The following is a 27108-nucleotide window of genomic DNA, read 5'->3' as shown; positions in this document are numbered from 1 at the left end:
TTAAAAACCTGTTTTGTAAAACCCTGTTACAACTCTTCATCTTTATCTTTTTTTTTTCCTTCCAGGCAAGGCTTTGCGGGGAATCCTGCTGCAGCACTAGGGAGCGAAAACAACAGGTTCTCTTGCTTGCTCCCTGCAGGGGTGGGGTGGAGGGGGTGTGGGGGGCGAGCTGGTTCCTTATATGGAGTGAGGGCAGGGTGGGTCTGTGGTGTTCAGGAATACAACTTTTCGCTGCTACTCTTTTAACAAGGTCTGTTCTTCACAATTTATCAACTCTGTTTATCCTGTAAATTCTTACTGGGTCTACCAGTGTTCAGCAGAACTTTCTTTGATGATGAAAATGTTCTATATATGTGCTGTCTCATGTGGTAGTAACATGTGCCTACTGAGGACTTGAAATGTGGCCAGTGCAATAAAGGAATGGAATTTGAAATTTTATTTCATTTTAACCAAATTAAGTAGTCACATGTGCCTATCTTATTGGACAGTGTGAAGGTCTAAGGGACATTTACAGTGGAAGGAAAATCGGTCTCAATGTCACTGTAGAGATGAATAAGCACAGGTGAAATGAGACCACACAATGAATTACAGCCTTGCAGCTGGATCTTCTCCCATCCTTAAAGTGTTTCCTTATCATATATACAAAGTACTCAATAAATATTATTAATGCTAATAATCATACAATAGCCAAACTAGCCTCAGAAGAGTGATCTTGCTTTAGGTGTGCAATTCCTGTTCTAGATAAAGCACTCCATGGATCTGGATGCTAAACCCCCTAACCTAAACCCCCATTGTTACAAAATGAGAACAATCCTACTTCATTGTCCCTCAAAGAAACATGCTGAGGATGAACAGCTCTGAAAGTTCTTTGCATTTCTCATAAACATGCTGTACTTGACCACTTCATTGGCTGTCCTCTGCTTCCCTTAACCCTCTGTTCCATCCTCTAATTATTGCTTATCTTTTCCAAATGAAGAAAGATGCTCTCTTTTAGGGAATGGAAACAGAAAGTCACTGGTAGACGTTGGGGCAAAAATATCAATCAGGTTCAGTGTATTTTGTGTTTTCTTTGTATTTACTCAACCTTATTTCATTCAATAGTAGTAAGTCTCTTACCCGGCTAGCAAGCTGCGAATGTTCTATTTCTTGGAAGAGCTGCATTTTAGACCTCATAAAATCCTCAAAGGAGAGACCTGGACTATGAACGAGTTCCCTGCATGGATTCAGTCACTGAGCATCACCCCAGCCTGGTATGCAGTTGCTTATTACGTAGTAGGTCATCCATAAACACTTTCTTTTGAACGAAGAAAGGAAAGTAAGTCACGTGTAAGGGTGGGCAGCCTTCTATAAATTGTGGACTAGCGGGTCTCAAGATATCTTTTGAACTAAGCCTTTCATCTTGACTACTTCTGGACTAGTATGAAAATTTTACTAACACCTTCCCAATTAACTTGCCCTCCCTGCAATGAATGAGACCAGAGCTTCCCTTTACACCCATGACTTCTACAGGCATCTCTCTTCTTTCCGCTCAAGAACAGTAATTGCCCACTGCTGCGTCAGCCACAAGGACTCTGGGGCCTGACGTGAGAGGTGGGCGGACTTTGGCCTCCACCTCAGCCAGCGTCTCTCCAACCCGCCGCACGGCTGGGAACGTCTCCCTCCCCCACTCCAGCCCGCCCTCCCCTGCCTCGCCCTTCTCACCCATTGCTTCCCTCTCACAGCCCCCAGCGTAAACCCAGCCCTTTCTCCGAGCCCCGCCACGAGATTTCCCGTCTCCGCGCAGCACTTGGGACCCCGGGCAGCGCCCGGGAGTCCCGCTTCTGCGTTGGGGAGCGGCGTGGGCGTGACGTCATCGCGCCCTGACGTCAGGCCGACGTACAGCACTGTGTCCTGGGAGACCGGGAAAGCCGTTTCGCACCCGGCAGAATTGAAGTCTAGGTGAGAGACAATGGAAGGTTTCCTTGAGCCCTGGGATGACCCGGTCCCCGGGCGCAGTTCCGGAGCGGAGGCGTGCTGGCTCCCGGGGAGAGGGCCGGAAAGCCGAGCCATGGTCTCGCGCCTAGTGGATGGGCCCGGCGCCTAGCCTCTGACCCCAGCTGCAGCTCCTGTAGTGTCTCCGCAAGCCCGCCGGGCCCGACGCCCTCTTCTCCCCGCGAGTGCGCGGCTCGGCCTCACCCCGCACTCTCCTCCTCCTCCTTCTCCTCTTCCTGCCACCGCAGGTCCCGATGGAACGGGGTTAGAAAGGGACAGATTTCAAAACCCTTGCAGCCGTTTTGGCTGGACTTGCAGTTGGTTTCTGTTTGGAAAATCCCGCCCCTTTAGAAAAGTCTTAGGACGTGAACTTCCGCTTCACCTGACCCTGACCTACTCATCTGTGGGTGATTCACACCAAGGGAATAGTTCTTTAGGGAAGGGCATGAGAGCTGAACGTGAGTTAATGGCCCAACGTGACACTGGTGTCAGGAAGGGACTCGGAAGTGAGCAGTCGGGGACGTGTCTGTATTTTTGACATCTGCCTCGTGATCCTGTCAGAGAGGTGGTTCACAAATACCTACGCGGCTGCTGCCGGTTATCACCTCACCCCCTGTCTAAGGGCAGTCTACAAAGTGTGTAATGTGAGAGAATAAAAGGGTCTCTTTTGATAAAAAATGTAAAACAATGCAAGAGCAAATTAAAAAATTTCCCTCTTGCCTAAAGGGAAAGAGACCTCTCGCCTCCCTTTCTTGGGAAACCTCTTATTTGTGAGGGCTTCCTCTATTCCTTTAATATGTATGCACATATTTTAAAGACCCAGAATGTTCTTCTGGAGCACCTGGGAGCCATTTCTTTAAAATGTAAACATCAAGGAAGATAAGGCCCCTATCTCCATATTACCTTGAGAGTTTCGTACTTCTGGTAACCACCTGCTTTGTCATAGAGATATGTATTCCTTAGAACAAACGCTCTTCAATTACCAGTTGAATTGAAAACAAACTATGAAAGAGAGTACAGCAAGCTGTGTTGAGGACAAGTTATCATTTATCTTGAGAACATTGTATGTAATGGAGTGTATCTGTTTGGCTGTATTAAAAAGAGTGGGATTTCCTTCTGTCTTTGTAATCTCATTAGCAGATTAGCTGTGCTGTGCATCACAGTCTAGTTAAATGCTTATTCAGTAATAAAATTGTTTTCTCTCTGCATCATGGAGAGATTTTCTGGATTGGCAGGATATTTTGTTTTTAATTTTTCCTCAATAATCAGACCTACCAATTTTCCCCACTTGGTATAATAAGGCCACAAAATTGGAATAGATTTAGAATAATGATACTGTTCAACTATACCTTGTTTATAGTGTCTCTAGATCTATGCTCTCAAATGAATTTATGCGTGAAATTTAAAAATGAGATTTAGTTGGTAATTTTAGGAAAAATTCTGCTCCCAGTAGAGTTTAATTAAGATGATGCCATCTTATTTTACTGATGGTGAGCCCATTGTAAAATGGCAGAAATGAGAATAATGAGCTTTCTGTGAGGAATGAGCTCTTGCCACATCACCATGACAGTCTGCCAAACATCAGATGATTATGTACTTGGCCATGTGGGCCTATGTTAACTACATCAGTTAACTTTACCCCCCATCCCCGCATGCAGAAACACATTATGTTGATGTCAGAAGACAGCCCATTAGCTATTTGTTTTAAACAGCAGCTCGTTAAAATGTGGAGCTCTGTGCTACCACAGGGGATGGGAAATCCTCTCTTCCACCAATACTCGCACAATTAAAAAAAATACTGCCTCTACAGGAATTTTTGTCAACTACGATTTTCCTGGCACCTTGCTATGTTGCTGGGGTTACTGTCTCTGATAGAGTACTATGCCTCTTCAGTCTCTCTGTCAAAATCTTGTCCTGATCAAAAGTAAACCACCTCAGGTAGCCTTCACTAATTCCCTACTCCCATGAGAAAGATAAGACATTTTTTTTCCTGAACTTCTAGATTTGTTCCTTGTCTACAACTCCTGGCCCTCAGGCCTTCTTTCCTGCTATGGAATTGTGCCTGTATCATCTTACTCTGCTGTCCCCCTTCACTACTCCTCTGTCTCTCTCTCTCTCTCTTTCTATATATACATATCTCTCACTCCTGAAACTGGACTGTCTATTCTTTCTCCACATTTGGGAAGGATTTAAAAAAAAGAACCCAAAGTGCCCCTTCATTCATCTTGCGTGGTTTTATGAAAGTAGTGATAGAGTTTTGTATTGAATTGTTTCATTAGAAAATGAAAATCTACTAAAAGTAAAACATCTGCGTAAAAATTATGTAAATGTCCATCTGTGGTAAAATTGGCACTTGGCTTCTCATGCTTTGATGACTCTTCTGTTCAGTGCCTGCATATCATACTTAACCTGATAACTCTAAATATCTTTTTCTGCACTTCATCATTTAAACCAGCATTCATGTCACAATTGCTTTTCTTATCTGCTGAACTAAAATTATTTAGATATTTTTTCTAGCAGCTTTTCAGAAAAAACCACTTTCTTTTAAATGAAATAAATCGATCCGTTTAAAATTTTGTTATCCTTATTCTGTATTTGCAAAGCAAATAACTAGTAGTAAACCACCACAGAAGTTACAATTAGACTATAAAGTTCCAAAGAGAGAAAGTATTATTTCTAATTCAGTAGTCTCTCTCGAGGTCTTTCCTGTTCTATTGGCCTCATAACTAACTGAAAAAAACCCATTTGTACCTTTTAACTTTGAGTTGATGAAACAAACATCTGTTGAAACAGTTATCACCATTGATCCCCAAATACTCCTAGGAATTTATTTCTTTTAATTTGAATTTTCTTCACATTGTTTTAATTCTGACTATCACCATCAATGTTTTTAGATTATTTTACTTCAGAGCTCCCTCAGTATATCTTGAGAAATTATGGATCGTCACATTCCCATGCATGCATTACCTGAAGAAATCCAAAAGGTATGATATTATGTTATTACAGCACAACATTAGGAGCATTTTAACAGATAATTCTAAAACATGGGAGAATGAATTCAGAGGTTTTATATTTATTTTAGTCAGAGGATCTGCAGTGAATTGGTGGGGTAAGGAAGGGAATAATTGTAATGGTCAAAACTGTAGAATTCAATTCAGTGCAAAGAATGTTCAGCCTGTGAAAGAAGACAGATACATAATTCTGGCATGGTATTTGACCAGGTGTTTGTGGACCTCTTGTGAAAAGAGGACTCCAGCAATGGCCAAATACTATATTTAGATATTTTTCTAGCAGCTTTTCAGAAAACAAACAAACAAACAAAAACTAATTAAAAAAAAAACTGACATTAATGGGTCTGTTTAAAATTTAAGTGATATTTATTCTATATTTGCAAAACAAATAATTAGTAGTAAACCACTACAGAAATTATAATTAGTTTGTAACTTTTTATGATGCAAAAATTTTAAGTATGTCTCTCTATAAGGGTCTATTTCAGTTTCACCTTAATTCTTATTTTACCGTGTTTTAAGGCCTTACGTAGACATCAACTCATTTAATCTGGTTAACAATCAATTCTTTTTCACCGTTGCTATGCTACTTTCCTCCCCGTTAATTTATAGCTGTCCTCAGGCAAAAGCATTTCTCCCATGTTTAGTTTGGCAATGCATACATTGCTAACAGCATAATTAAAAATATATCTCTTTGAAACTGATTGACAAATTATGAATTAAAACCTCAAACCTTAACTGTCATTAATCATTCAGTTTTTAAAGTAAATCTATAGTCAGCTCTTAATTAATCACCAGTCATTAGTTTTTAATTAAAAATTGCAGTCAGCTCTCAGATATGCTTTTATCCTTTGTGCATGTTGTTTTGGGCTGCCTGTTAACATTAATCATGCCATTGATTTAACTTGATGCTTACTTCTACTGCATGTTCTTTAGATTTATGTAAATGGCAATCTAGCAGGAACTGGAAGGGAAGTCCAGTTACTAGAAAAGACCTTTTAAACCATTGCATTTAATTTGCTTCACCTTTTAAGTATGAGAGAGTAAGCACAGAGGGAACTCAGCTCTGCTATGCTTACCTGAGAAATGGTGCCTAGATGTGTTTGAAGACATGGAGTGTCCTCTCTCTCCCTCAACTCAGTTACTTCCGTGTACTAGCCTGTGTGGTAGAGATTAAAAGAAACAAAACAAAACAATCTGCAAGAAACAATACCCATACTCAGATACCAGTCATCTGTCAGGAAGCAGATATATAATGACATGAAGAAAAAAAAACCTCTAAAAGATAGTGTTTGATTTAAATGTCACATAAGATAGTATCTTCTCTGAAAATGGAGAAGGTGGGGAGAGGAATCCCTGAGTATTAGGATGGTCAAGGGAGGATCTTTATGCAGGAGATAGAACTAGAATTGGCCCCTGAAAGCTAAATATTTCTAGAGACAGACAGGGAATAGGGCATTCTGGGCCTAGAGAACAAAAGCTTACTGGTGAGAAGAAACTGGCCAGGTTACAGAATGTTTAACAACATAAGTGTTTTAAATGCATGAAAGAGTATGTATTTATTTTAACAGAGTTTTTATGACTTGAAAAATGCATTTTTTTAATGTTTAAGTAAATTGTTTAAAAACGCTAAAACCAAGCATTTTATAAATATGGTTATATTCTTAAAGCTTGAATGGCAGGCAGCTGTCCATATAGTGCAGAGAGGTGAGGAGGCCAGGAGCAGCTCAGTTGCCTAAGGTCCTGGACAAGTGAGCTGATAGTAGCCCTTGGCCTGCTAAATGTTTAGAGTATAAAGTGCAGCTTTGCACTTTTTCAGACCTAAGTTAGATACATTTGTACAACAAATATTTATCAAGTGCCTATAATGTGCCAGACACTGTTTTGGGTACTTGATGATAAAGCAACCAAAAATATGTACATGCATCCCACAGCCTATTAAAGCTAAGTCTGAGCATGTCAGTTACTTGTTTTCCATAACTTCTTACCTATATTTGATTCCTCTAGATTGTCTGTAATATAACTGGTTAAATTGTCTAGTGATCAGCCAGTATATCTATTTAGTCAGCTTGCGTACATCATTCTATACACAATCATGTTAGATACATATATATAGCTTATAATAGTAATAGGAGTACTTCAGATTACAACCATTTCATTATTCAGATAAAACAAATCTTTGTGTTTCATAATGGCTTGGAAATTGTGCTACAGTTCTTTATTGGATAGAAAAAGACATGAGGTGGGTGGATCAGTGTACAGTGACAGAGAGGTCTTTCAAAGGCTTTTTTTTTCTTGTTCTTTTGTTAACTTTTTATGTTAGTTTTTATGCTGCCTATTCTTTCTAGAGAAGGCCCTGCTGTGTTTCCTTTTTTTCTGTGTGTAGTCAAGGAAGGTTAGTGTAGAAATCAAGGAAGGGAAGGGAAGGGGAGTCTTTCCTCTTTATTTCTTTCTGTACTTTTGCTGTATGATATGGAAATGGGATGGTTGATGAAATACATGAAAGATATGTGATAAAGGAAATGAAAATGGCTGTACTACACTGTACTACTAATAGTAAAATAGGTAGCAGTAGAAAGAGTTGCAAGAAAAAGTAAATGTGTGTGTGGGGGGCAGGGGGAGATGGCCACCAAAGGAAAAGTGTGGAGAAGAATGCTGATGATAATAAGCTCTAGTTAGAGAGTCCATTGTCTGATTAGAAAGCGAAGATTGTTAAATCATGCCCCCCACTCCCTGCCCAGTCTCATCTTAGGGAAGAAAGAATAAGATAATCTTTTGACTATCACTCCCTAATCTTTTTGCTTTTTATCACAATTTCTGATTGAGCATAAAACATGTTTCAGGTTCCCATTTCCCCAACTGGCAGAAAATGTAAAACAGGCCCATGGGCTGGACGGCAAGACCATACTTATCCCCTTTGCTGCTAGACTCCACAGCTTACTTCTATATGTACTTAGATCATATCTGTAAATCTACTCTCTAGACTGAGCTGACTCCTACCTGTCTCTGACCTCCGATAAGCAGTAGCTTTGCTAGAATTTTCATCTAGCATTCTGAAAGCAGAATGTACCTGTAATGATAGTATAGTTCTGTGTTTGGGATTTTATTGCCACAGTTTAAAACTAAAACAACATTTATAGATCAGCAAAGTAATAATTCTATATCTCTTCCGCCCTTGAATGTCCACCTATCTCAGAGACATATGGACTCCTCTTTTTAGAAAAAAAGCAATGAATAACTTTCTTTTTTGCTGTTTTTGCTAGAAGACATACACAGAAGTCAGAACAACCTCAACAAATCAGTGGAAAAATCACTTATTTTGCAAAAGTAGAACTGACCTCTTTTTTTTTTAAATGGTGACAAAATGAGCACTTGTAATAGGATTTTAGCTTCAGGAGATATTTATTACCACAGGACACAAAGTAAAATAAAGAGACCAGAGTTATTTATTTTACAAAACAGAAGTGACAGAGCAAGGGCTGGAGAGCACACTGTTCTTTCTGGGATAACAATCCCTTTCCCTACCAGTAACAGCTCATTTTGTACTGTTTCAGTAAAGTAATCTTAGTACTTTGGAACTTTGAAATTTATTCAGAATAACAGTTTTATATTTCCAAGCACAGATTGTCATTGCCAGAAAAAATAAACTTAATTTTCCAGGTCATTTTGGGCCACTGTGGCTAGGGTCAGATTTTGTGTTCAGTCAAAGTAGAGAAAAAAAGAGAAAACTGTCTTAGAAACATTAGTGCTAGCATTCTGGAAAAGTAGTGATGTGTGTTTGTGTGTGCAGGTATATGTGTTGTCTTTTTAAGCAATTGTGCTTTTGAAACTAATGACAAAAGAAACATAGGGGTGTCATGTATAATTTGTGTATGAAAACGTTTCTTAAAATTGCTCAATAAAATTTCTTTATGGATTAATCTCTGGTATTTTAGTCCCAGATTTGCATATATATATATATATATGTGTGTGTGTATATATATATATATATATATATATATATATATATATATATAGCCTTAAACTATTATCATTATTGTCAACATTATTTTTTTTTTCAGTGATACATATACATGTATCTATTCTTTTTCAAATTCTTTTCCCATTTAGGTTGTTACATAATACTGAGCAGAGTTCCCTGTGTTATACAGTAAGTCCTTGTTGTTATCCATTTTAAATATAGCAGTGTGTACATGTCAATCCCACACTCCCTAACTATCCCTTCCCCCTAACCTTCCCAACTGGTAACCAGAAGTTCTTCTCTAAGTCTTTGAGTCTGTGTTGTAAATAAGATAAGTTTGTATCATTTCTTTTTAGATTCTGCATATAACCGATATAAGATATCTTGCATTCTCTGCCTGACTTACTTTACTCAGTATGACAATCCCTAGGTCCATCCATGTTGCTGCAAAGGGAATTATTTCATTGTTTTTAATGGCTGAATAATATTTCATTGTATATATGTACCATATCTTCTTTATCCATTCCTCTGTCAATGGACATTTAGGTTGCTTCCATGTCTTGGCTATTGTAAACAGTGCTTCAATGAACATTGGGGTGCGTGTATCCTTTAGAACCATGTTTTTCTCCATATATTTGCCCAGGAGTGGGATTGCAGGATCATATGGTAGCTCTATTTTTAGTTTTTTAAGGAACCTCCTTACTGTTCTCCATAGTGGTTGTACCAATTTACATTCCCACCAACAGTATAGGAGGGTTCCCTTTTCTCCACATCCTCTCCAGCATTTGTTGTTTGTGAATTTTTTGAAGATAGCCGTTTTGACTGATGTGAGGGGATATCTCGTAGTTTTGATTTGCATTCCTCTAATAATTGGTGATGTTGAACATCTTTTCATGTGCTTCTTGGCCATCTGTATGTCTTCTTCAGAGAAATGTCTATTTAGGTCTTCTGCCCATTTTTTGATTGGGTTGTTTGTTTTGATGATATTAAGCTGCATGACCTGTTTGTAAATTTTGAAGACTAATCCCTTGTCAGTCACATCATTTGCAAATATTTTCTCCCATTATGTGGGTTTTCTTTTTGTTTTGTTTATGATTTCCTTTGCTGTACAAAAGCTTTTGAGTTTAATTAGGTCCCATTTGTTTATTTTTATTTCCATTATTCTGGGAGATGGATCGAAAAAGATATTGCTGCGATTTATGTCAGAGAGTGTTCTGCCTATGTTCTCCTCTAAGAGTTTTATAATCTCCAGTCTCACATTTAGGTCTTTAAGCCATTTAGAGTTTATTTATGTGTATGGTGTTAAAGAATGTTCTAATTTCATTTTTTTACATGTGGCTGTCCAGTTTTCCTAGCACCATTTATTGAAGAGACTGTCTTTCCTCCATTGTACAGTCTTGCCTCCTTTGTTGTAGATTAATTGACCGTAGGTGCAGGGGTTTGTTTCTTGGGGTTCTGTCCTGTTCCACTGATCTATATTTCTATTTTTCTGCCAGTACCATACTGTTTTGATGACTATAGCTTTGTAGTATAGTCTGAAGTTAAGGAGCCTGATTCCTCCAGCTCCATTTTTCTTTCTCAAGATTGCTTTGGCTATTTGGGGTCTTTCCTTTCTCCATACAAATTTTAAGATTTTTTGTTCTAGTTCTGTGAAAAATGCCATTGGTAATTTGGTAGGGATTGCATTGAATCTGTAGATTGCCTTGGGTAGTATAGTCATTTTGAAAGTATTGATTCTTCCAATCCAAGAACATGGTATATCTTTCCATCTGTTTGTGTCATCTTCGATTTCTTTCATCAGCATCTTATATTGTTCTAGTTTTCTGAATACAGGTCTTTTGTCTCCCTTAGGTAGCTTTATTCCTTGGTATTTTATTCTTTTTGATATGATGGTAAATGGGATTGTTTCTTGAGTTTCTTTTTCTGATCTTTCGTTGTTAGTGTATAGGAATGCAACATTTCTGTGTTTAATTTTTTTTTTTACATCTTTATTGGAGTATAATTGCTTTACAATGGTGTGTTAGTTTCTGCTTTATAACAAAGTGAATCAGTTATACATATACATATGTTCCCATATCTCTTCCCTCTTGCATCTATCTCCCTCCCTCTCACCCTCCCTATCCCCCCCCTCCAGGCGGTCACAAAGCACCGAGCTGACCTCCCTGTGCTATGCGGCTGCTTCCCACTAGCTGTCTACCTTACGTTTGGTAGTGTATATATGTCCATGCCTCTCTCTCGCTTTGTCACAGCTTGCCCTTCCCCCTCCCCATATCCTCAAGTCCATTCTCTAGTAGGTCTGTGTCTTTATTTCTGTCTTACCCCTAGGTTCTTCATGACATTTTTTTTCTTAAATTCCATATATATGTGTTAGCATATGGTATTTGTCTTTCTCTTTCTGACTTACTTCACTCTGTATGACAGACTCTAGGTCTATCCACCTCATTACAAATAGCTCAATTTCATTTCTTTTTATGGCTGAGTAATATGCCATTGTATATATGTGCCACATCTTCTTTATCCATTCATCTGATGATGGACACTTACGTTGTTTCCATCTCTGGGCTATTGTAAATAGAGCTGCAATGAACATTTTGGTACATGACTCTTTTTGAATTATGGTTTTCTCAGGGTATATGCCCAGTAGTGGGATTGCTGGGTCATATGGTAGTTCTATTTGTAGTTTTTTAAGGAAACTCCATACTGTTCTCCACAGTGGCTGTATCAATTTACATTCCCACCAACAGTGCAAGAGGGTTCCCTTTTCTCCACACCCTCTCCAGCATTTATTGTTTCTAGAGTTTTTGATGATGGCCATTCTGACTGGTGTGAGATGATATCTCATTGTAGTTTTGATTTGCATTTCTCTAATGATTAATGAAGTTGAGCATTCTTTCATGGGTTTGTTGGCAGTCTGTATATCTTCTTTGGAGAAATGTCTATTTAGGTCTTCTGCCCATGTTTGGATTGGGTTTTTTGTTTTTTTCTTATTGAGCTGCATGAGCTGCTTCTAAATTTTGGAGATTAATCCTTTGTCGGTTGCTTCATTTGCAAATATTTTCTCCCATTCTGAGGGTTGTCTTTTGGTCTTGTTTATGGTTTCCTTTGCTGTGCAAAAGCTTTGAAGTTTCATTAGGTCCCATTTGTTTATTTTTGTTTCCATTTCTCTGGGAGGTGGGTCAGAAAGGATCTTGCTGTGATTTATGTCATAGAGTGTTCTGCCTATGTTTTCCTCTAAGAGTTCGATAGTTTCTGGCCTTACCTTTAGGTCTTTAATCCATTTTGAGCTTATTTTTGTGTATGGTGTTAGGGAGTGATCTAATCTCATACTTTTACATGTACCTGTCCAGTTTTCCCAGCACCACTTATTGAAGAGGCTGTCCTTTCTCCACTGTACATTCCTGCCTCCTTTGTCAAAGATAAGGTGACCATATGTGTGTGGGTTTATCTCTGGGCTTTCTATCCTGTTCCATTGATCTATCTTTCTGTTTTTGTGCCAGTAACATACTGTCTTGATTACTGTAGCTTTGTAGTATAGTCTGAAGTCAGGGCGCCTGATTCCTCCAGCTCCGTTTTTGTTCTCAAGATTGCTTTGGCTATTCAGGGTCTTTTGCGTTTCCATACAAATTTTGAAATTTTTTTTTTTTTTTGCGGTACGCGGGCCTCTCACCGTTGTGGCCTCTCCTGTTGCGGAGCACAGGCTCTGGACACGCAGTCTCAGTGGCCATGGCTCACGGGCCTAGCTGCTCCACGGCATGTGGGATCTTCCTGGACTGGGGTACGAACCCGTGTCCCCTGCATCGGCAGGCGGACTCTCAACCACTGCACCACCAGGGAAGCCCCGAAATTGTGAATTTTTTTGTTCTAGTTCTGTGAAAAATACCAGTGGTAGTTTGATAGGGATTGCATTGAATCTGTAGATTGCTTTGGGTAGTAGAGTCATTTTCACAATGTTGATTCTTCCAATCCAAGAACATGGTATATCTCTCCATCTATTTGTATCATCTTTAATTTCTTTCATCAGTGTCTTATAATTTACTGCATACAGGTCTTTTGTCTCCTTAGGTAGGTTTATTCCTAGATATTTTATTCTTTTTGTTGCAATGGTAAATGGGAGTGTTTCCTTGATTTCACTTTCAGATTTTTCATCATTAGTGTATAGGAATGCCAGAGATTGCTGTGCATTAATTTTGTATCCTGCTACTTTACCAAATTCATTGATTAGCTCTAGCAGTTTTCTGGTAGCATCTTTAGGATTCTCTATGTATAGTATTGTGTCATCTGCAAACAGTGACAGCTTTACTTCTTCTTTTCTCATTTGGATTCCTTTTATTTCCTTTTCTTCTCTGATTGCTGGAGCTAAAACTTCCAAAACTATGTTGAATAAGAGTGGTGAGAGTGGGCAACCTTGTCTTGTTCCTGATCTTAGTGGAAATGCTTTCAGTATTTCACCATTGAGGACAATGTTGGCTGTGGGTTTGTGATATATGGCCTTTATTATGTTGAGGATAGTTCCCTCTATGCCTACTTTCTGGAAGGTTTTTATCATAAATCGGTGTTGAATTTTGTCAAAAGCTTTCTCTGCATCTATTGAGATGATCATATGGTTTTTCTCCTTCAACTTGTTAATATGGTTTATCACATTGATTGTTTTGTGTATATTGAAGAAACTTTGCATTCCTGGAATAAACCCCACTTGATCATGGTGTATGATCCTTTTAATGTGCTGTTGGATTCTGTTTGCTAGTATTTTGTTGAGGATTTTTGCATCTATGTTCATCAGTGATACTGGCCTGTAGTTTTCTTTCTTTGTGACATCCTTGTCTGGTTTTGGTATCAAGGTGTTGGTGGCCTCATAGAATGAGTTTGGGAGTGTTCCTCCCTCTGCTATATTCTGTAAGAGTTTGAGAAGGATATATGTTAGCTCTTCTCTAAATGTTTGATAGAATTTGCCTGTGAAGCCATCTGGTCCTGGGCTTTTTAATCACAGTTTCAATTTCAGTGCTTGTGACTGGTCTGTTCATATTTTCTATTTCTTCCTGATTCAGTCTTGGCAGGTTGTGCATTTCTAAGAATTTGTCCATTTCTTCCAGGTTGTCCATTTTATTGGCATATAGTTGCTTGTACTAATCTCTCATGATCTTCTGTATTTCTGCAGTTTCAGTTGTTACTTCTCCTTTTTCATTTCTAATTCTATTGATTTGAGTCTTCGTCCTTTTTTCTTGATGAGTCTAGCTAATGGTTTATCAATTTTGTTTATCTTCTCAAAGAACCAGCTTTTAGTTTTATTGATCTTTGCTCTCATTTCCTTCATTTCCTTTTCATTTATTTCTGATCTGATTTTTATGATTTCTTTCCTTCTGCTAACTTTGGGGTTTTCTTGTTCTTCTTTCTCTAATTGCTTTAGGTGCCAGTTTAGATTGTTTATTCGAGATGTTTCCTGTTTCTTAAGTTAGGATTGTATTGCTATAAACTTCCCTCTTAGAACTGCTTTTGCTGCATCCCATAGATTTTGGGTTGTCGTGTCTCCATTGTCATTTATTTCTAAGTATTTTTTAATTTCCTCTTTGATTTCTTCAGTGATCACTTCGTTATTAAGTAGTGTATTGTTTAGCCTCCATGTGTTTGTATTTTTTACAGATCTTTTCCTGTAATTGATATCTAGTCTCATAGCATTGTGGTTGGAAAAGATACTTGATATGATTTCAATTTTCTTAAATTTACCAAGGCTTGACTTGTGACCCAAGATATGATCTAGTCTGGAGAATGTTCCATGAGCACTTGAGAAAAATGTGTATTCTGTTGTTTTTGGATGGAATGTCCTATAAATATCAATTAAGTCCATCTCGTTTGATGTATCTTTTAAAGCTTGTGTTTCCTTATTTATTTTCATTTTGGATGATCTGTCCATTGGTGAAAGTGGGGTGTTAAAGTCCCCTACTATGAATGTGTCACTGTGGATTTCCCCTTTTATGGCTGTTAGTATTTGCCTTATGTATTGAGGTGCTCCTATGTTAGGTGCATAAATATTTACAATTGTTATATCTTCTTCTTGGATCGATCCCTTGATCACTATGTAGTGTCCTTCTTTGTCTCTTCTAATAGTCATTATTTTAAAGTCTATTTTGTCTAATATGAGAATTGCTACTCCAGCTTTCTTTTGGTTTCCATTTGCATGAAATATCTTTTTCCATCCCCTTACTTTCAGTCTGTATGTGTCTCTAGGTCTGAAGTGGGTCTCTTGTAGACAGCAAATATATGGTCTTGTTTTTGTATCCATTCAGCCAATCTGTGTCTTTTGGTGGGAGCATTTAGTCCAGTTACATTTAAGGTAATTATCAATATGTGTGTTCCTATTCCCTTTTCTTAATTGTTTTGGGTTCGTTATTGTAGGTCTTTTCCTTCTCTTGTGTTTCTTGCCTAGAGAAGTTCCTTTAGCAGTTGTTGTAAAGCTGGTTTGGTGGTGCTGAACTCTCTCAGCTTTTGCTTGTCTGTAAAGGTTTTAATTTCACTATCAAATCTGAATGAGATCCTTGCTGGGTAGAGTAATCTTGGTTGCAGGTTTTTCTCCTTCATCTCTTAAATATGTCCTGCCACTCCCTTCTGGCTTGCAGAGTTTCTGCTGAAAGATCAGCTGTTAACCTTCTGGGGATTCCCTTGTGTGTTATTTGTTGTTTTTCCCTTGCTGCTTTTAATATGTTTTCTTTGTATTTAATTTTTGACAGTTTGATTAATATGTGTCTTGGCATATTTCTCCTTGGATTTATCCTGTATGGGACTCTCTGTGCTTCCTGGACTTGGTTAACTATATCCTCTCCCATATTAGGGAAGTTTTCAACTATAATCTCTTCAGATATTTTCTCAGTCCCTTTCTTTTCCTCTTCTTCTTCTGGAACCCCTATAATTCGTATGTTGATGTGATTAATGTAGTCCCAGTGGTGTCTGAGACTGTCTTCAGTTCTTTTCATTCTTTTTTCTTTATTCTGCTCTGCAGTAGTTATTTCCACTATTTTATCTTCCAGGTCACTTATCCGTTCTTCTGCCTCAGTTATTCTGCTATTGATCCCATCTAGAGTATTTTTAATTTCATTTATTGTGTTGTTCATCGTTGTTTGTTTCATCTTTAGTTCTTCTAGGTCCTTGTTAAATGTTTCTTGCATTTTGTCCATTCTATTTCCAAGATTTTGGATCATCTTTACTATCATTATTCTGAATTTTTTTTAGGTAGACTGTCTATTTCCTCTTCATTCATTAGGTCTGGTGGGTTTTTATTTGCTCCTTCATCTACTGTGTGTTTTTCTGTCTTCTCATTTTGCTTATCTTACTGTGTTTGGGGTCTCCTTTTTGCAGGTTGAAGTTTCGTAGTTCCCGTTGTTTTTGGTGTCTGTCCAGTGGCTAACGTTGGTTCAGTGGGTTGTGTAGGCTTCCTGGTGGAGTGGACTAGTGCCTGTTTTCTGGTGGATGAGGCTGGATCTTGTCTTTCTGGTGGGCAGGTCCACGTCTGGTGGTGTGTTTTGGGGTGTCTGTGGACTTGTTATGATTTTAGGCAGCCTCTCTGCTAATGTGTGGGGTTGTGTTCCTGTCTTGCTAGTTGTTTGGCATAGGATGTCCAGCACTGTAGCTTGCTGGTCGTTGAGTGAAGCTGGGTGCTGGTGTTGAGATGGAGATCTCTGGGAGATTTTCACCATTTGATATTATGTGGAGCTGGGAGGTCTCTTGTGGACCAGTGTCCTGAAGTTGGCTCTCCCACCTCAGAGGCACAGCACTGACTCCTGACTCCAGCACCAAGAGCCTTTCATCCACACGGCTCAGAATAAAAGGGAGAAAAAGTAGAAAAAAAGAATTAGTAGAAGTAGAAAGAAAGAAAGAAAGAAAGAAAGAAAAAAGGGAGGGAGGGAGGGAGGAAGGAAGGAAGGAGGGAAGGAAGGTAAAAAATAAAGAAAGAAGATAAAATAAAATAAGATAAAAATACAATAAAGTTATTAAAATAAAAAATATTAAGAAAACAAAACAAACCAAAGAAACAAAAACGGACGGATAGAACCCTAGGACAAATGGTGGAAGCAAAGCTATACAGACAATATCTCACACAGAAGCATACACATACACACTCACAAAAAGAGGAAAAGGGGAAAAAATCATAAATCTTGCTCTCAAAGTCCGCCTCCTCAATTTGGGATGATTCGTTGTCTATTCATGTATTCCACAGATGCAGGGTACATCAAGTTGATTGTGGAGCTTTAATCCGCTGCTTCTGAGGCTGCTGGGAGAGATTTCCCTTTTCTCTTCTTTGTTCTCACAGCTCCCAGTGGCTCAGCTTTGGATTTGGCCCCGCCTCTGCGTGTAGGTCGCCGGAGGGCGTCTGTTCTTCGCTCAGACAGGACGGGGTTAAAGGAGCCGCTGATTCGGGGGCTCTGGCTCACTCAGGCCGGGGGGAGGGAGGGGCACAGAGTGCGGGGCGAGCCTGCGGCGGAAGAGGCTGGCATGTTGTTGCACCAGCCTGAGGCGCGCTGTGCATTCTCCTGGGGGAGTTGTCCCTGGATCATGGGACCCTGGCAGTGGCGGGCTGCACAGGCTCCCCAGAGGCGGGTGTGGATAGTGACCTGTGCTCGCACACAGGTTTCTTGGTGGCGGCAGCAACAGCCTTAGTGTCTTATGCCCGTCTCGGGTCTGCGCTTTCAGCTGCGGCTCGTGCCCGTCTCTGGAGCTCCTTTAAGCGGCGCTCTTAATCCCCTCTCCTCGCGCACCAGGAAACAAAGAGGGAAGAAAAAGTCTCTTGCCTCTTCGGCAGGTCCAGACTTTCCCCCCGACTCCCTCCCGGCTAGCCGTGATGCACCATCCCCCTGTAGGCTGTGTTCACGCCGCCAACCCTAGTCCTCTCCCAGCGCTCCGACCGAAGCCCGAGCCTCAACTCCCTGCCCCGCCCGCCCCGGCAGGTGAGCAGACAAGCCTCTCGAGTGGGTGAGTGCCAGTCGGCCCTGATCCTCTGTGTGGGAATCTCTTCGCTTTGCGCTCCACACCACTGTTGGTATGCTCTCCTCCGGGGCTCCAAAGCTTCCCCCCTTCGCTGCCTGCGAAGGGGCTTCTAGTGTGTGGAAACCTTTCCTCCTTCACAGTTCCCCCCCACTGGTGCAGGTTCTGTCCCTATTCTTTTGTCTCTGTTTATTCTTTTTTCTTTTGCCCTACCCAGGTACGTGGGGGGCTTCTTGCCTTTTGGGAGGTCTGAGGTCTTCTGCCAGCATTCAGTAGGTGTTCTGTAGGAGTTGTTCCACGTGTAGATGTATTTCTGGTGTATCTGTGGGGAGGAAGATGATCTCTGCGTCTTACTCTTCCACCATCTTCCCGGGAGCTATGTGTCTTAATTTTGTAACCTGCAACTTTACCAGATTCATTGATGAGCTATAGTAGTTTTCTGGGAGCATCTTTAGGATTTTCTATGTATAATATCATGTCATCTGCAAATAGTGACAGTTTAACTTCTTTTCCAATTTGGATTCCTTTTATTTCTTTTTCTTCTCTGTTTGCCATGGCTAGGACTTCCAAAACTATTGAATAATAGTGACAAGAGTGGACATCCTTGTCTTGTTCCTGATCTTAGAGGAAATGTTTTCAGATTTTCACTGTTGACTATGATGTTAGCTGTAGGTTTGTCATATATGGCCTTTATTATGTTAAGGTATGTTCCCTTTATGCCCACTTTCTGGAGAGTTTTTATCATAACTGGGTGTTGAATCTTGTCAGAAGCCTTTTCTGCATCAGTTGAGATGATCATATGGTTTTTATTCTTCAATTTGTTACAGTGGTGTATCACACTGATTGATTTGCAGATATTGAAAAATCCTTCCATCCCTGGGATAAATCCCACTTGATCATGGTGTATGATCTTTTTAATGTATTGTTGGTTTCAGATTGCTAGTATTTTGTTGAGGATTTTTGCATCTATGTTCATCAGTGATATTGGCCTGTAATTTCTTTTTTTGTGGTATCTTTGTCTGGTTTTGTAATCCGGGTGATGGTGGCCTCATAGAATGAGTATGGGAGTGTTTCTTCCTCTACAATTTTTTGGAACAGTTTCAGAAGGCTAGTTGTTAGCCGTTCTCTAAATATTTGATAGAATTTACCTGTGAAGCCATCAGGTCCTGGACTTTTGTTTGTTGGGAGTTTTTTAATCACAGTTTCAATTTCATTACTTGTGATTGGTCTCTTCATATTTTCTGTTTCTTCCTGGTTCAGTCTTGGGAGCTTGTACCTTTCTAAGAATTTGTCCATTTCTTCCAGGTTCTCCATTTTATTTGCATACAGTTGCTTGTAGTTTTTTATGATACTTTTTATTTCTGTGGTGTCGGTTGTAATTTTTCCTTTTTCATTTCTAATTTTACTGATTTGAGTCCTCTCCCTTTTTTTTCTTGATGAGTCTTGCTAAAGGTTTATCATTTTGTTTATCTTTTCAAAGAACCATCTTTTAGTTCCATTGATCTTTGTTGTTGTTTTCTTTGTCTCTATTTCATTTATTTCTCCTTTGATCTTTATGATTTCTTTACTTCTATAACTTTAGGTTTTGTTTCTTCTTCTTTCTCTCATTGCTTCAGGTGTAAGGTTAGGTCATTTATTTGAGATTTTTCTTGTTTCCTGAGGTAAGATTTTATTGCTATAAACCTCCCTCTTAGAACTGCTTTTGCTGTATCCCATAGGTTTTGGATCGTTGTGCCTTCATTTTCATTTGTCTCTAGGTATTTTTTTATTTCCTCTTTGATTTCTTCAGTGATCCATTGGCTGTTTAGTAGCATATTGTTTAGCCTCCACGTGTTTGTGTTTTTTACTTTGTTTTTTTCTTGTAGTTTATTCCTAATCTCATAGTGTTGTGGTTGGAAAAGGTGCTTGATATGATTTCAATTTTCTTAAATTTACCAAGGCCTGCTTTGTGGCCCAGCATGTGGTCAGTCTTGGAGAACGTTCTGTGTGCACTTGAGAAGAATGTGTATTCTGGCTGCTTTTGGATAGAATGCCGTATAAATATCAATTAAGGCCATCTGGTCTAATGTATCATTTAAGGCCTGTGTTTCCTTGTTGATTCTCTGGATGATCTGTCCTTTGATGAAAAGAGGGGTGTTAAAGTCTCCTACAGTATTCTATTATTTTTAAATCAAACTTTTTATTTTGAGATCATTGTAGACTCACAAGCAGTTGTGAGAAATGATACCAAGAGATCTCATGTACCCTTTCCCCAGCTTCCTCCAGTGGTAACACCTGGCAAAACTATACTATAATATCACAACCAGGATATCGACATTTACACAGTTAAGGATTCTGTCACAACAAAGATTCCTCATGTTACCCTTTTATAGCTGCATTCACCTCAGCCTCCCCTTTTACACACCTCCACTCTCCCTCTTCCAATTCATGACCCCTGGGAACCATTGATCTGGTCTCCAATAATTTTGTCATTTCAAGAATGTTATAAAAATGGAATCATGCAATATGTAGTCTTTGAGATTACTTTTTTTCTCTCGGCTGTAATTCTCTGGAGTTTTATACATATTGTTGTTGTGTTTATCTGTAGTTTATTCCTTTTTATTGCTGAGTAGCATTCCATGGTATGAATGTAGTACAATTTGTTTAACCTGTTGAAGAACATCTGAGTTTTTTCCAGTTTTTGGCTATTATGCATAAAGCTGCTATAAATATTCGTGTCTAGGTTTTTATGTGAACATATGTTTCTATTTTCCTGTGATAAATACCCAAGTACAAATACAAAACAGTGCCAAACTTTTCCAGAGGGCTATAACATTTTACATCCTCACCAGCAGTGTATGAGTGATCCAGTTTCTCTACATCTTTAGCATTGATGTTGTCATTAGTTTAAAAAATTTTTTTTATTGAGGTATAGTCAATGTACAAAATCATATAATTTCAGGTGTACAACAGATTCACAATTTTTAGAGGTTATACTCCATTTACAGTTACTGTAAAATATTGGCTATATTCCCTGTGCTGTATAATATATCCTTGTGGCTTATTTATTTTATACATAGTAGTTTGTACCTCTTAATTCCCTACCGCTATCTTGCCTGTCTTCCTTTCCCTCTACCCACTGGTAACCACTGGATTGTTCTCTTTATCTGTGATTATTTTTCCTTTTTGGTACATTCACTAGTTTGTTGTATTTTTTAGATTCCTCATATAAGTGATATCATACAATATTTGTCTTTGTCTGACTTATTTCACTTAGCATAATACCTGCCAAGTCCATCCATGTTCGTCGCAGATGGCAAAATTTCATTCTTTTTAATGGCTGAGTTGTATTCCATTCACATCTTCTTTATCCATTCATCTGTTGATGGACACTTAAGTTGTTTCCATATCTTGTGGCTATTGTAAGTAATGCTGCTATGAACATTGGGGTGCATGTATCTTTTTGAATTAGTGTTTTCATTTTTTTGGGATATGCACCCAGGAGTGGAATTGCTAGATCATATGGTAGTTGTATTTTTAGTTTTTTTTGAGAAACTTCCATACTGTTTGCCACAGTGGCTGCACCAATTTACATTCCCACCAACAGTGTATGAGGGTTTTTTCCTGTCTGCATCCTCGCCCACATTTTTTGAGTTCTTTGTGATGACAGCCATTCTGACAGGTGTGAGATGATATCTCCTTGTGGTTTTTCATTTGCATTTCTTTAATGGTTAACAATGTTGAGCATCTTTTCATGTGCCTGTTGTCCATGGGAAAAGGTTTATTCATGTCTTATGTCCATTGTTAAATTGAGTTATTTGGGTTTTTTTTGATATTGAGTTGTGTGAGCTGTTTATATTTTGATTATTAACCCCTTATCAATATTATCATTTGCAAATATTTTTCCCATTCAGTAGATTGTCTTTTTGTTTTGTCAAAGGTTTCCTTTGCTGTGCAAAAGGTTTGATTATGTCCCATTTGCTTATTTTTGCTTTTATTTCCTTTGCTTCAGGAGAAAGGTCAAAAAAATATTGTTGTAATTTATGTCAAAGAGAGTTCCACCTGTTTTCTTCTAGGAGTTTTATGATTTCTGGTCTTACATTTAGGTCTTTAATCCAGTTTGAGCTTATTTTTGTATATGATGTTAGAAAATGTTCTAGTTTCATTCTTTTACATGTAGCTGTCCAGTTTTCCCAGCACCACTTATTGAAGAGACTATCTTTTCTCCATTATATATTGTTGTCTCCTTTGTCATAGATTAATTGACCATAGGTGTGTTAGTTTATTTCTGGCTCTCTGTTCTGCTCCAATGATCTGTGTGTCTGTTTTTTTCTGTTTTTATGCCAGCATCATACTGTTTTGATTACTGCAGCTTTGTATTATAGTCTGAAGTCAGAGAACATGATACTTCCAGCTCTGTTCTTTCTCAGCATTGTTCTGGCTTTTGGGGGTCTTTTGTATTTCCATACAAATTTTAAAATTATTTGTTCTAGTTCTGTGAAAAATGCTACTAGTATTTTAATAGGGATTACATTGAATCTTCAGATTGCCTTTGGTAGTATGGTCATTTTAACAATATTAGTTCTTCCAGTCCATGAACACAGTATATCTTTCCATCTGTTTGTGTCATTGTCAGTTTCTTTTATAAGTGTTGTATAGTTTTCCTTACATCTTTGGGTAGGTTTATTCTTAGATATTTTATTCTTTTTGATGTGACTGTTTTCTTAATTTCTCTTTCTGATAGTTTATTGTTAGTGTATAGAAATGCAACAGATTTCTGTGCATTCATTTTGTATCCTGCAACTTTACCAGATTCATTGATGACCTCTAGTAATTTTTTGGTGGCATCCTTAGGATTTTCTATCTATAGTATTGTGTCATCTGCAAGCCATGACAGTTTTACTTCCTCCATTCCAGTTAGAATTCCTTTTATTTCTTTTCCTTATCTAATAGCCGTGGCTAAGACTTCCAATACTATGTTGAACAAAAATGGTGAGAGTGAGCATCTTTGTCTTGTTCCTGATCTTAGAGGAAATGCTTTCCGCTTTTCACCATTGAGTACGATGTTAGCTGTAGGTTTGTCTTATATGGCCTTTATTATGTTGGGGTATGTTCCCTCTATGCCCGCTTTCTGGAGAGTTTTTACCATAAATCGGTGTTGGATTTTGTCAAAAGCTTTTTCTGCATCTATTGAGATGATCATATGGTTCTTATTCTTCAGTTTGTTAATGTGGTGTATTACATTGATTGATTTGCAGATATTGAAAAATCCTTGCAACCCTGGGATAAATCCCACTTGATTATGATATATGATCCTTTTAATGTATTGTTTGATTCAGTTTGCTAATATTTGGTTGAGCATTTTTGCATCTATGTTCATTAATGATATTAGCCTGTAGTTTCTTTTTTGGTTTGTGATATTTGTCTTGGTTTAGTATCAGGGTTATGCTGGGCTCATAGAATGAATTTGGAAGCATTCGTTCCTCTGCAATTTTTTGGAATAGTTTGAGAAGGATAGGTGTTAACTCTTCTCTAAATGTTTGGTAGAATTCACCTGTGAAGCTATCTGGTCCTGGACTTTTTTTTTTTTTTTTTTTTTTTGCAGTACGTGGGCCTCTCACTGTTGTGGCCTCTCCCATTGTGGAGCACAGGCACCAGACACGCAGGCTCAGCAGCCATGGCTCACGGGCCCAGCCGCTCCGCAGCATGTGGGATCTTCCCAGATCGGGGCATGAACCCGTGTCCCCTGCATCGGCAGGCGGACTCTCAACCACTGCGCCACCAGGGAAGCTCTGGACTTTTGTTTTTTGAGAGTTTTAAAAAACTGATTCAGTCTCATTACTGGTAGTTGATCTGTTCATATTTTTTATTTTTTCCTGGTTCATTCTCTGGAGATTGTACATTTCTAGGAATTTGTCCATTTCTTCTAGGTTGTCCATTGTATTGGCATACAGTTGTTCTTAGTAGTCTCTGATGATCCTTTGTATTTCTATGGTGTCTGTTGTAACTTCTCCTTTTTCATTTCTGATTTTATTGATTTGGGTCCTTTCTCTTTTCTTCTTGGTGAGTCTGGCTGAAGGTTTATCAATTTTGTTTATCTTGTCAAATAACCAACTCTTAGTTTTATTGATCTTTTCTATTGTTTTTTAAAGTCTCTATTTAATTTGTTTCTGCTCTGTTCTTTATGATTTCTTTCCTTCCACTAACTTTGGGTTTTGTTTTTCTTTTTCTAGTTCCCTTAGGTGTAATGTTAGATTGTTTATTTGAGATTTTTCTTGTTTCCTGAGGTAAACTTGTATTGCTATAAACTTCCCTCTTAGAACTGCCTTTTTACTGTATCCTGTAGATTTTGGATTGTTGTGTTTTCATTTTCTTTTGTCTCCATGTATTTTTAAATTTCTTCTTTGATTTCTTCAGTGAACCATTGCTTGTTTAGTAGCATATTGTTTAGCCTCCACATGTTTGTGTTTTTTACAGTTTATTTTTCTTGTAGTTGATTTCTAGTCTCATAGCATTGTGGTTGGAAAAGATGCTTGATATGATTTCAGTTTTCTTAAATTTACCAAGGCTTGTTTTGTGGCCTTGTACGTGAACTATCCTGGAGAATTTTCCACGTGCATTTGAAAAGAATGTGTATTCTGCTGCTTTTTGATGGAATGTTCTATGTGTATCTATTAAGTTCACCTGGTCTAGTGTGTCATTAAGGCCAGTGTTTCCTTATTAATTTTGTTTGGATGATCTGTCCACTGATGTAAATGGGGTGTTAAAGTCCCCTACTATTATTGTATTGCTGTCAACTTCTCCCTTATATCTGTTAGTATTTGCTTTATGTATTTAGATGATCCTATGTTAAGTGCTTATATATTTGCGATTGTTGCATCTTCTTGGATTAAGCCCTTGATCATTATGTAATGTCCTTCTTTGCCTCTTGTAACATTCTTTGTTTTAAAGTCTATTTGATGCAAGTATTTCTACCTTGGCTTTCTTTTGATTTCCATTTGCAATGAATACCTTTTTCCATCCCTTCATTTTCTGTCTGTGTGTGTCTTTAGATCTGAAGTGAATCTCTTGTAGGCAGCATATATACAGGTCTTGTTTTTGTTTCCATTCAGCCACTCCATGTCTTTTGATTGGAGCATTTAGTCTATTTACACTTAAAGTAATATTGATATGTATGTTCTTATTGCCATTTTGTTAATTTTTTTAAGGTCTTTTTTGTTCCTTTCTTCTTCTTTTGTTCTTCTTGTGATTTGATGACTGTCTTTAGTGCAATGTTTGGATTCCTTTTTCTTTTTTGTGTGTGTATCTATTACAGATTTTTGGTTTGTGGTTATCATGAGATTTATATATAGCAATATATATATATTTGATTGTTTTAAGTTGTTGATCTCTTAATTTCAAATGTATTTTAACAACCTTGCATTTGTACTCTTCTCCCCTCATGATTATTCTTTTTTTGCGGTACACGGGCCTCTCACTGTTGTGGCCTCTCCCGTTGCGGAGCACAGGCTCCGGATGTGCAGGCTCAGCAGCCATGGCTCACAGGCCTAGCTGCTCCACGGCATGTGGGATTTTCCCGGACCGGGGCACGAACCCATGTCCCCTGCATCGGTAGGCGGACTCTCAACCACTGCGCCACCAGGGAAGCCCGATTATTCTTTTTGACATAGTATTTTACATCTGATTGTTTTGTGTATCCCTTAACTGCTTATTGTGGGTATAGATGATTTTATTACTTTTGTCTTTTAACCTTCCTACTAGCTTTGTGCCTGGTTGATTTTCTATATTTACTGAGTTTACCTGAGTTTTTTTCCTGTTGTAATTTTCATGTTTCTAGTTGTGGCCTTTTTTTTTTTTTTGCTTATGGAAATCCTGTTAACATTTCTTGTAAAGCTGGTTTGGTAGTGCTGAACTCTTTTAGCTTTTGCTTGTCTGTAAAGCTTTTGATCTCTCCATCAAATCTGAATGAGTGTCTTGCTGGGTAGAGTATTCTTCATTGTAGGTTTTTCCCTTTTATAACTTTAAATATATTGTACCACTGTCATTAGTTTTTTTTTTTTTTTGCGGTACACAGGCCTCTCACTGTTGTGGCCTCTTCCGTTGCGGAGCCTGTGCTCCGGACGCGCAGGCTCAGCGGCCATGGCTCACGGGCTCAGCCGCTCCGCGGCATGTGGGATCTTCCCAGACTGGGGCACGAACCCGTGTCCCCTGCATTGGCAGGCGGACTCTCAACCACTGCACCACCAGGGAAGCCCTAGTTTTTATTATAACCTTTCTGATAGGTGTGAAGTGATAGCTCATTAAAGTTTTAATTTGCATTTTCCTAATGGCTAATGATATTGAATATCTTTTCATGTGGTTATTTGGCATCTGTGTATCTTTTTGTTTAATTTTAATTTTTAAAATTTTTATTTTTTTTTATTATTTTTTAAAATTCTTTTTAATTTTATTTTTGGCTGTGTTGGTCTTTGTTACAGTGCGCGGGCTTTTCTCTAGTTGCATTGAGCGGGGGCTACTCTTCGTTGCGGTGCGTGGACTTCTTATTGTGGTGAGCTTCTCTTGTTGCAGAGCACGGGCTCTAGGCACGCGGGCTTCAATAGTTGCGGCACGGGGGCTCTAGAGACCGTTGTGGCACATGGTCTTAGTTGCTCCACGGCATGTGGGGTCTTCCCAGACCAGGGCCTGAACCCGTGTCCCCTGCATTGGCAGGCAGATTCCCAACCACCAGGGAAGTCCTTTTTTTAAATTTTTAATTAAAAAAATTTTTTTTTGGTCTGCATTGGGGTTTCGTTGCTGCGTGCGGGCTTTTCTCTAGTTGCCATGCATGGACTTCTCACTGCAGTGGCTTCTTTTGTTGTGGAGTCTGGGCTCTAGGCACACGGGCTTCAGTAGTCGTGGCACATGAGCTCAGTATTTGTGGCTCACGGGCTCTAGAGCTCAGGCTCAGTAGTTGTGGTGCATGGGCTTAGTTGCTCCGTGGCATGTGGGATCTTCCCAGACCAGGGATTGAACCCATGTCCCCTTCATTGGCAGGTGGATTCTTAACCACTGTGTCACCAGGGAAGTCCCATCATCTGTGTATATTTTTAGGTGAGATGTCTCTTCATGTCTTTTGACCATTTTCTGATTGGATGTTTTTTAAACTGTTGAGTTTTGAGAATTCTTTATATAATCTAGATACTAGTCCTTTGTCAGATATGTGGCTTGCAAATATTTCTT

The 27108-nt window shown here is 38.7% G+C and overlaps 1 protein-coding gene across 2 annotated transcripts in view; it reads left to right on the top strand.

Moving 5' to 3' along the window:
* Positions 1-1141: 1141 nt before the first annotated feature.
* LEKR1 (leucine, glutamate and lysine rich 1) overlaps positions 1142-27108 on the top strand; it is a 271409-nt gene continuing 245442 nt past the window's right edge. The window contains exons 1-4 of one of the 2 annotated variants that reach the window (XM_082840351.1): positions 1142-1250; positions 1722-1938; positions 4866-4955; positions 9090-9129. In XM_082840351.1, coding sequence (XP_082696477.1) covers positions 4930-4955; positions 9090-9129 — 66 coding nt within the window. In that variant the 5' untranslated portion in view covers positions 1142-1250; positions 1722-1938; positions 4866-4929. The remainder of the gene's footprint in view (positions 1251-1721; positions 1939-4865; positions 4956-9089; positions 9130-27108) is intronic. The other variant, XM_082840350.1, reaches the window with a different exon arrangement.

The sequence above is a fragment of the Leucopleurus acutus genome (genome assembly GCF_964270905.1).
Source record: "Leucopleurus acutus genome assembly, chromosome: 5".
Classification (NCBI taxonomy): Eukaryota; Metazoa; Chordata; class Mammalia; order Artiodactyla; family Delphinidae; genus Leucopleurus; species Leucopleurus acutus.
The sequence above is the reverse complement of the archived record's forward strand: the minus strand, read 5'-3'. Positions and strand labels throughout refer to the sequence as shown.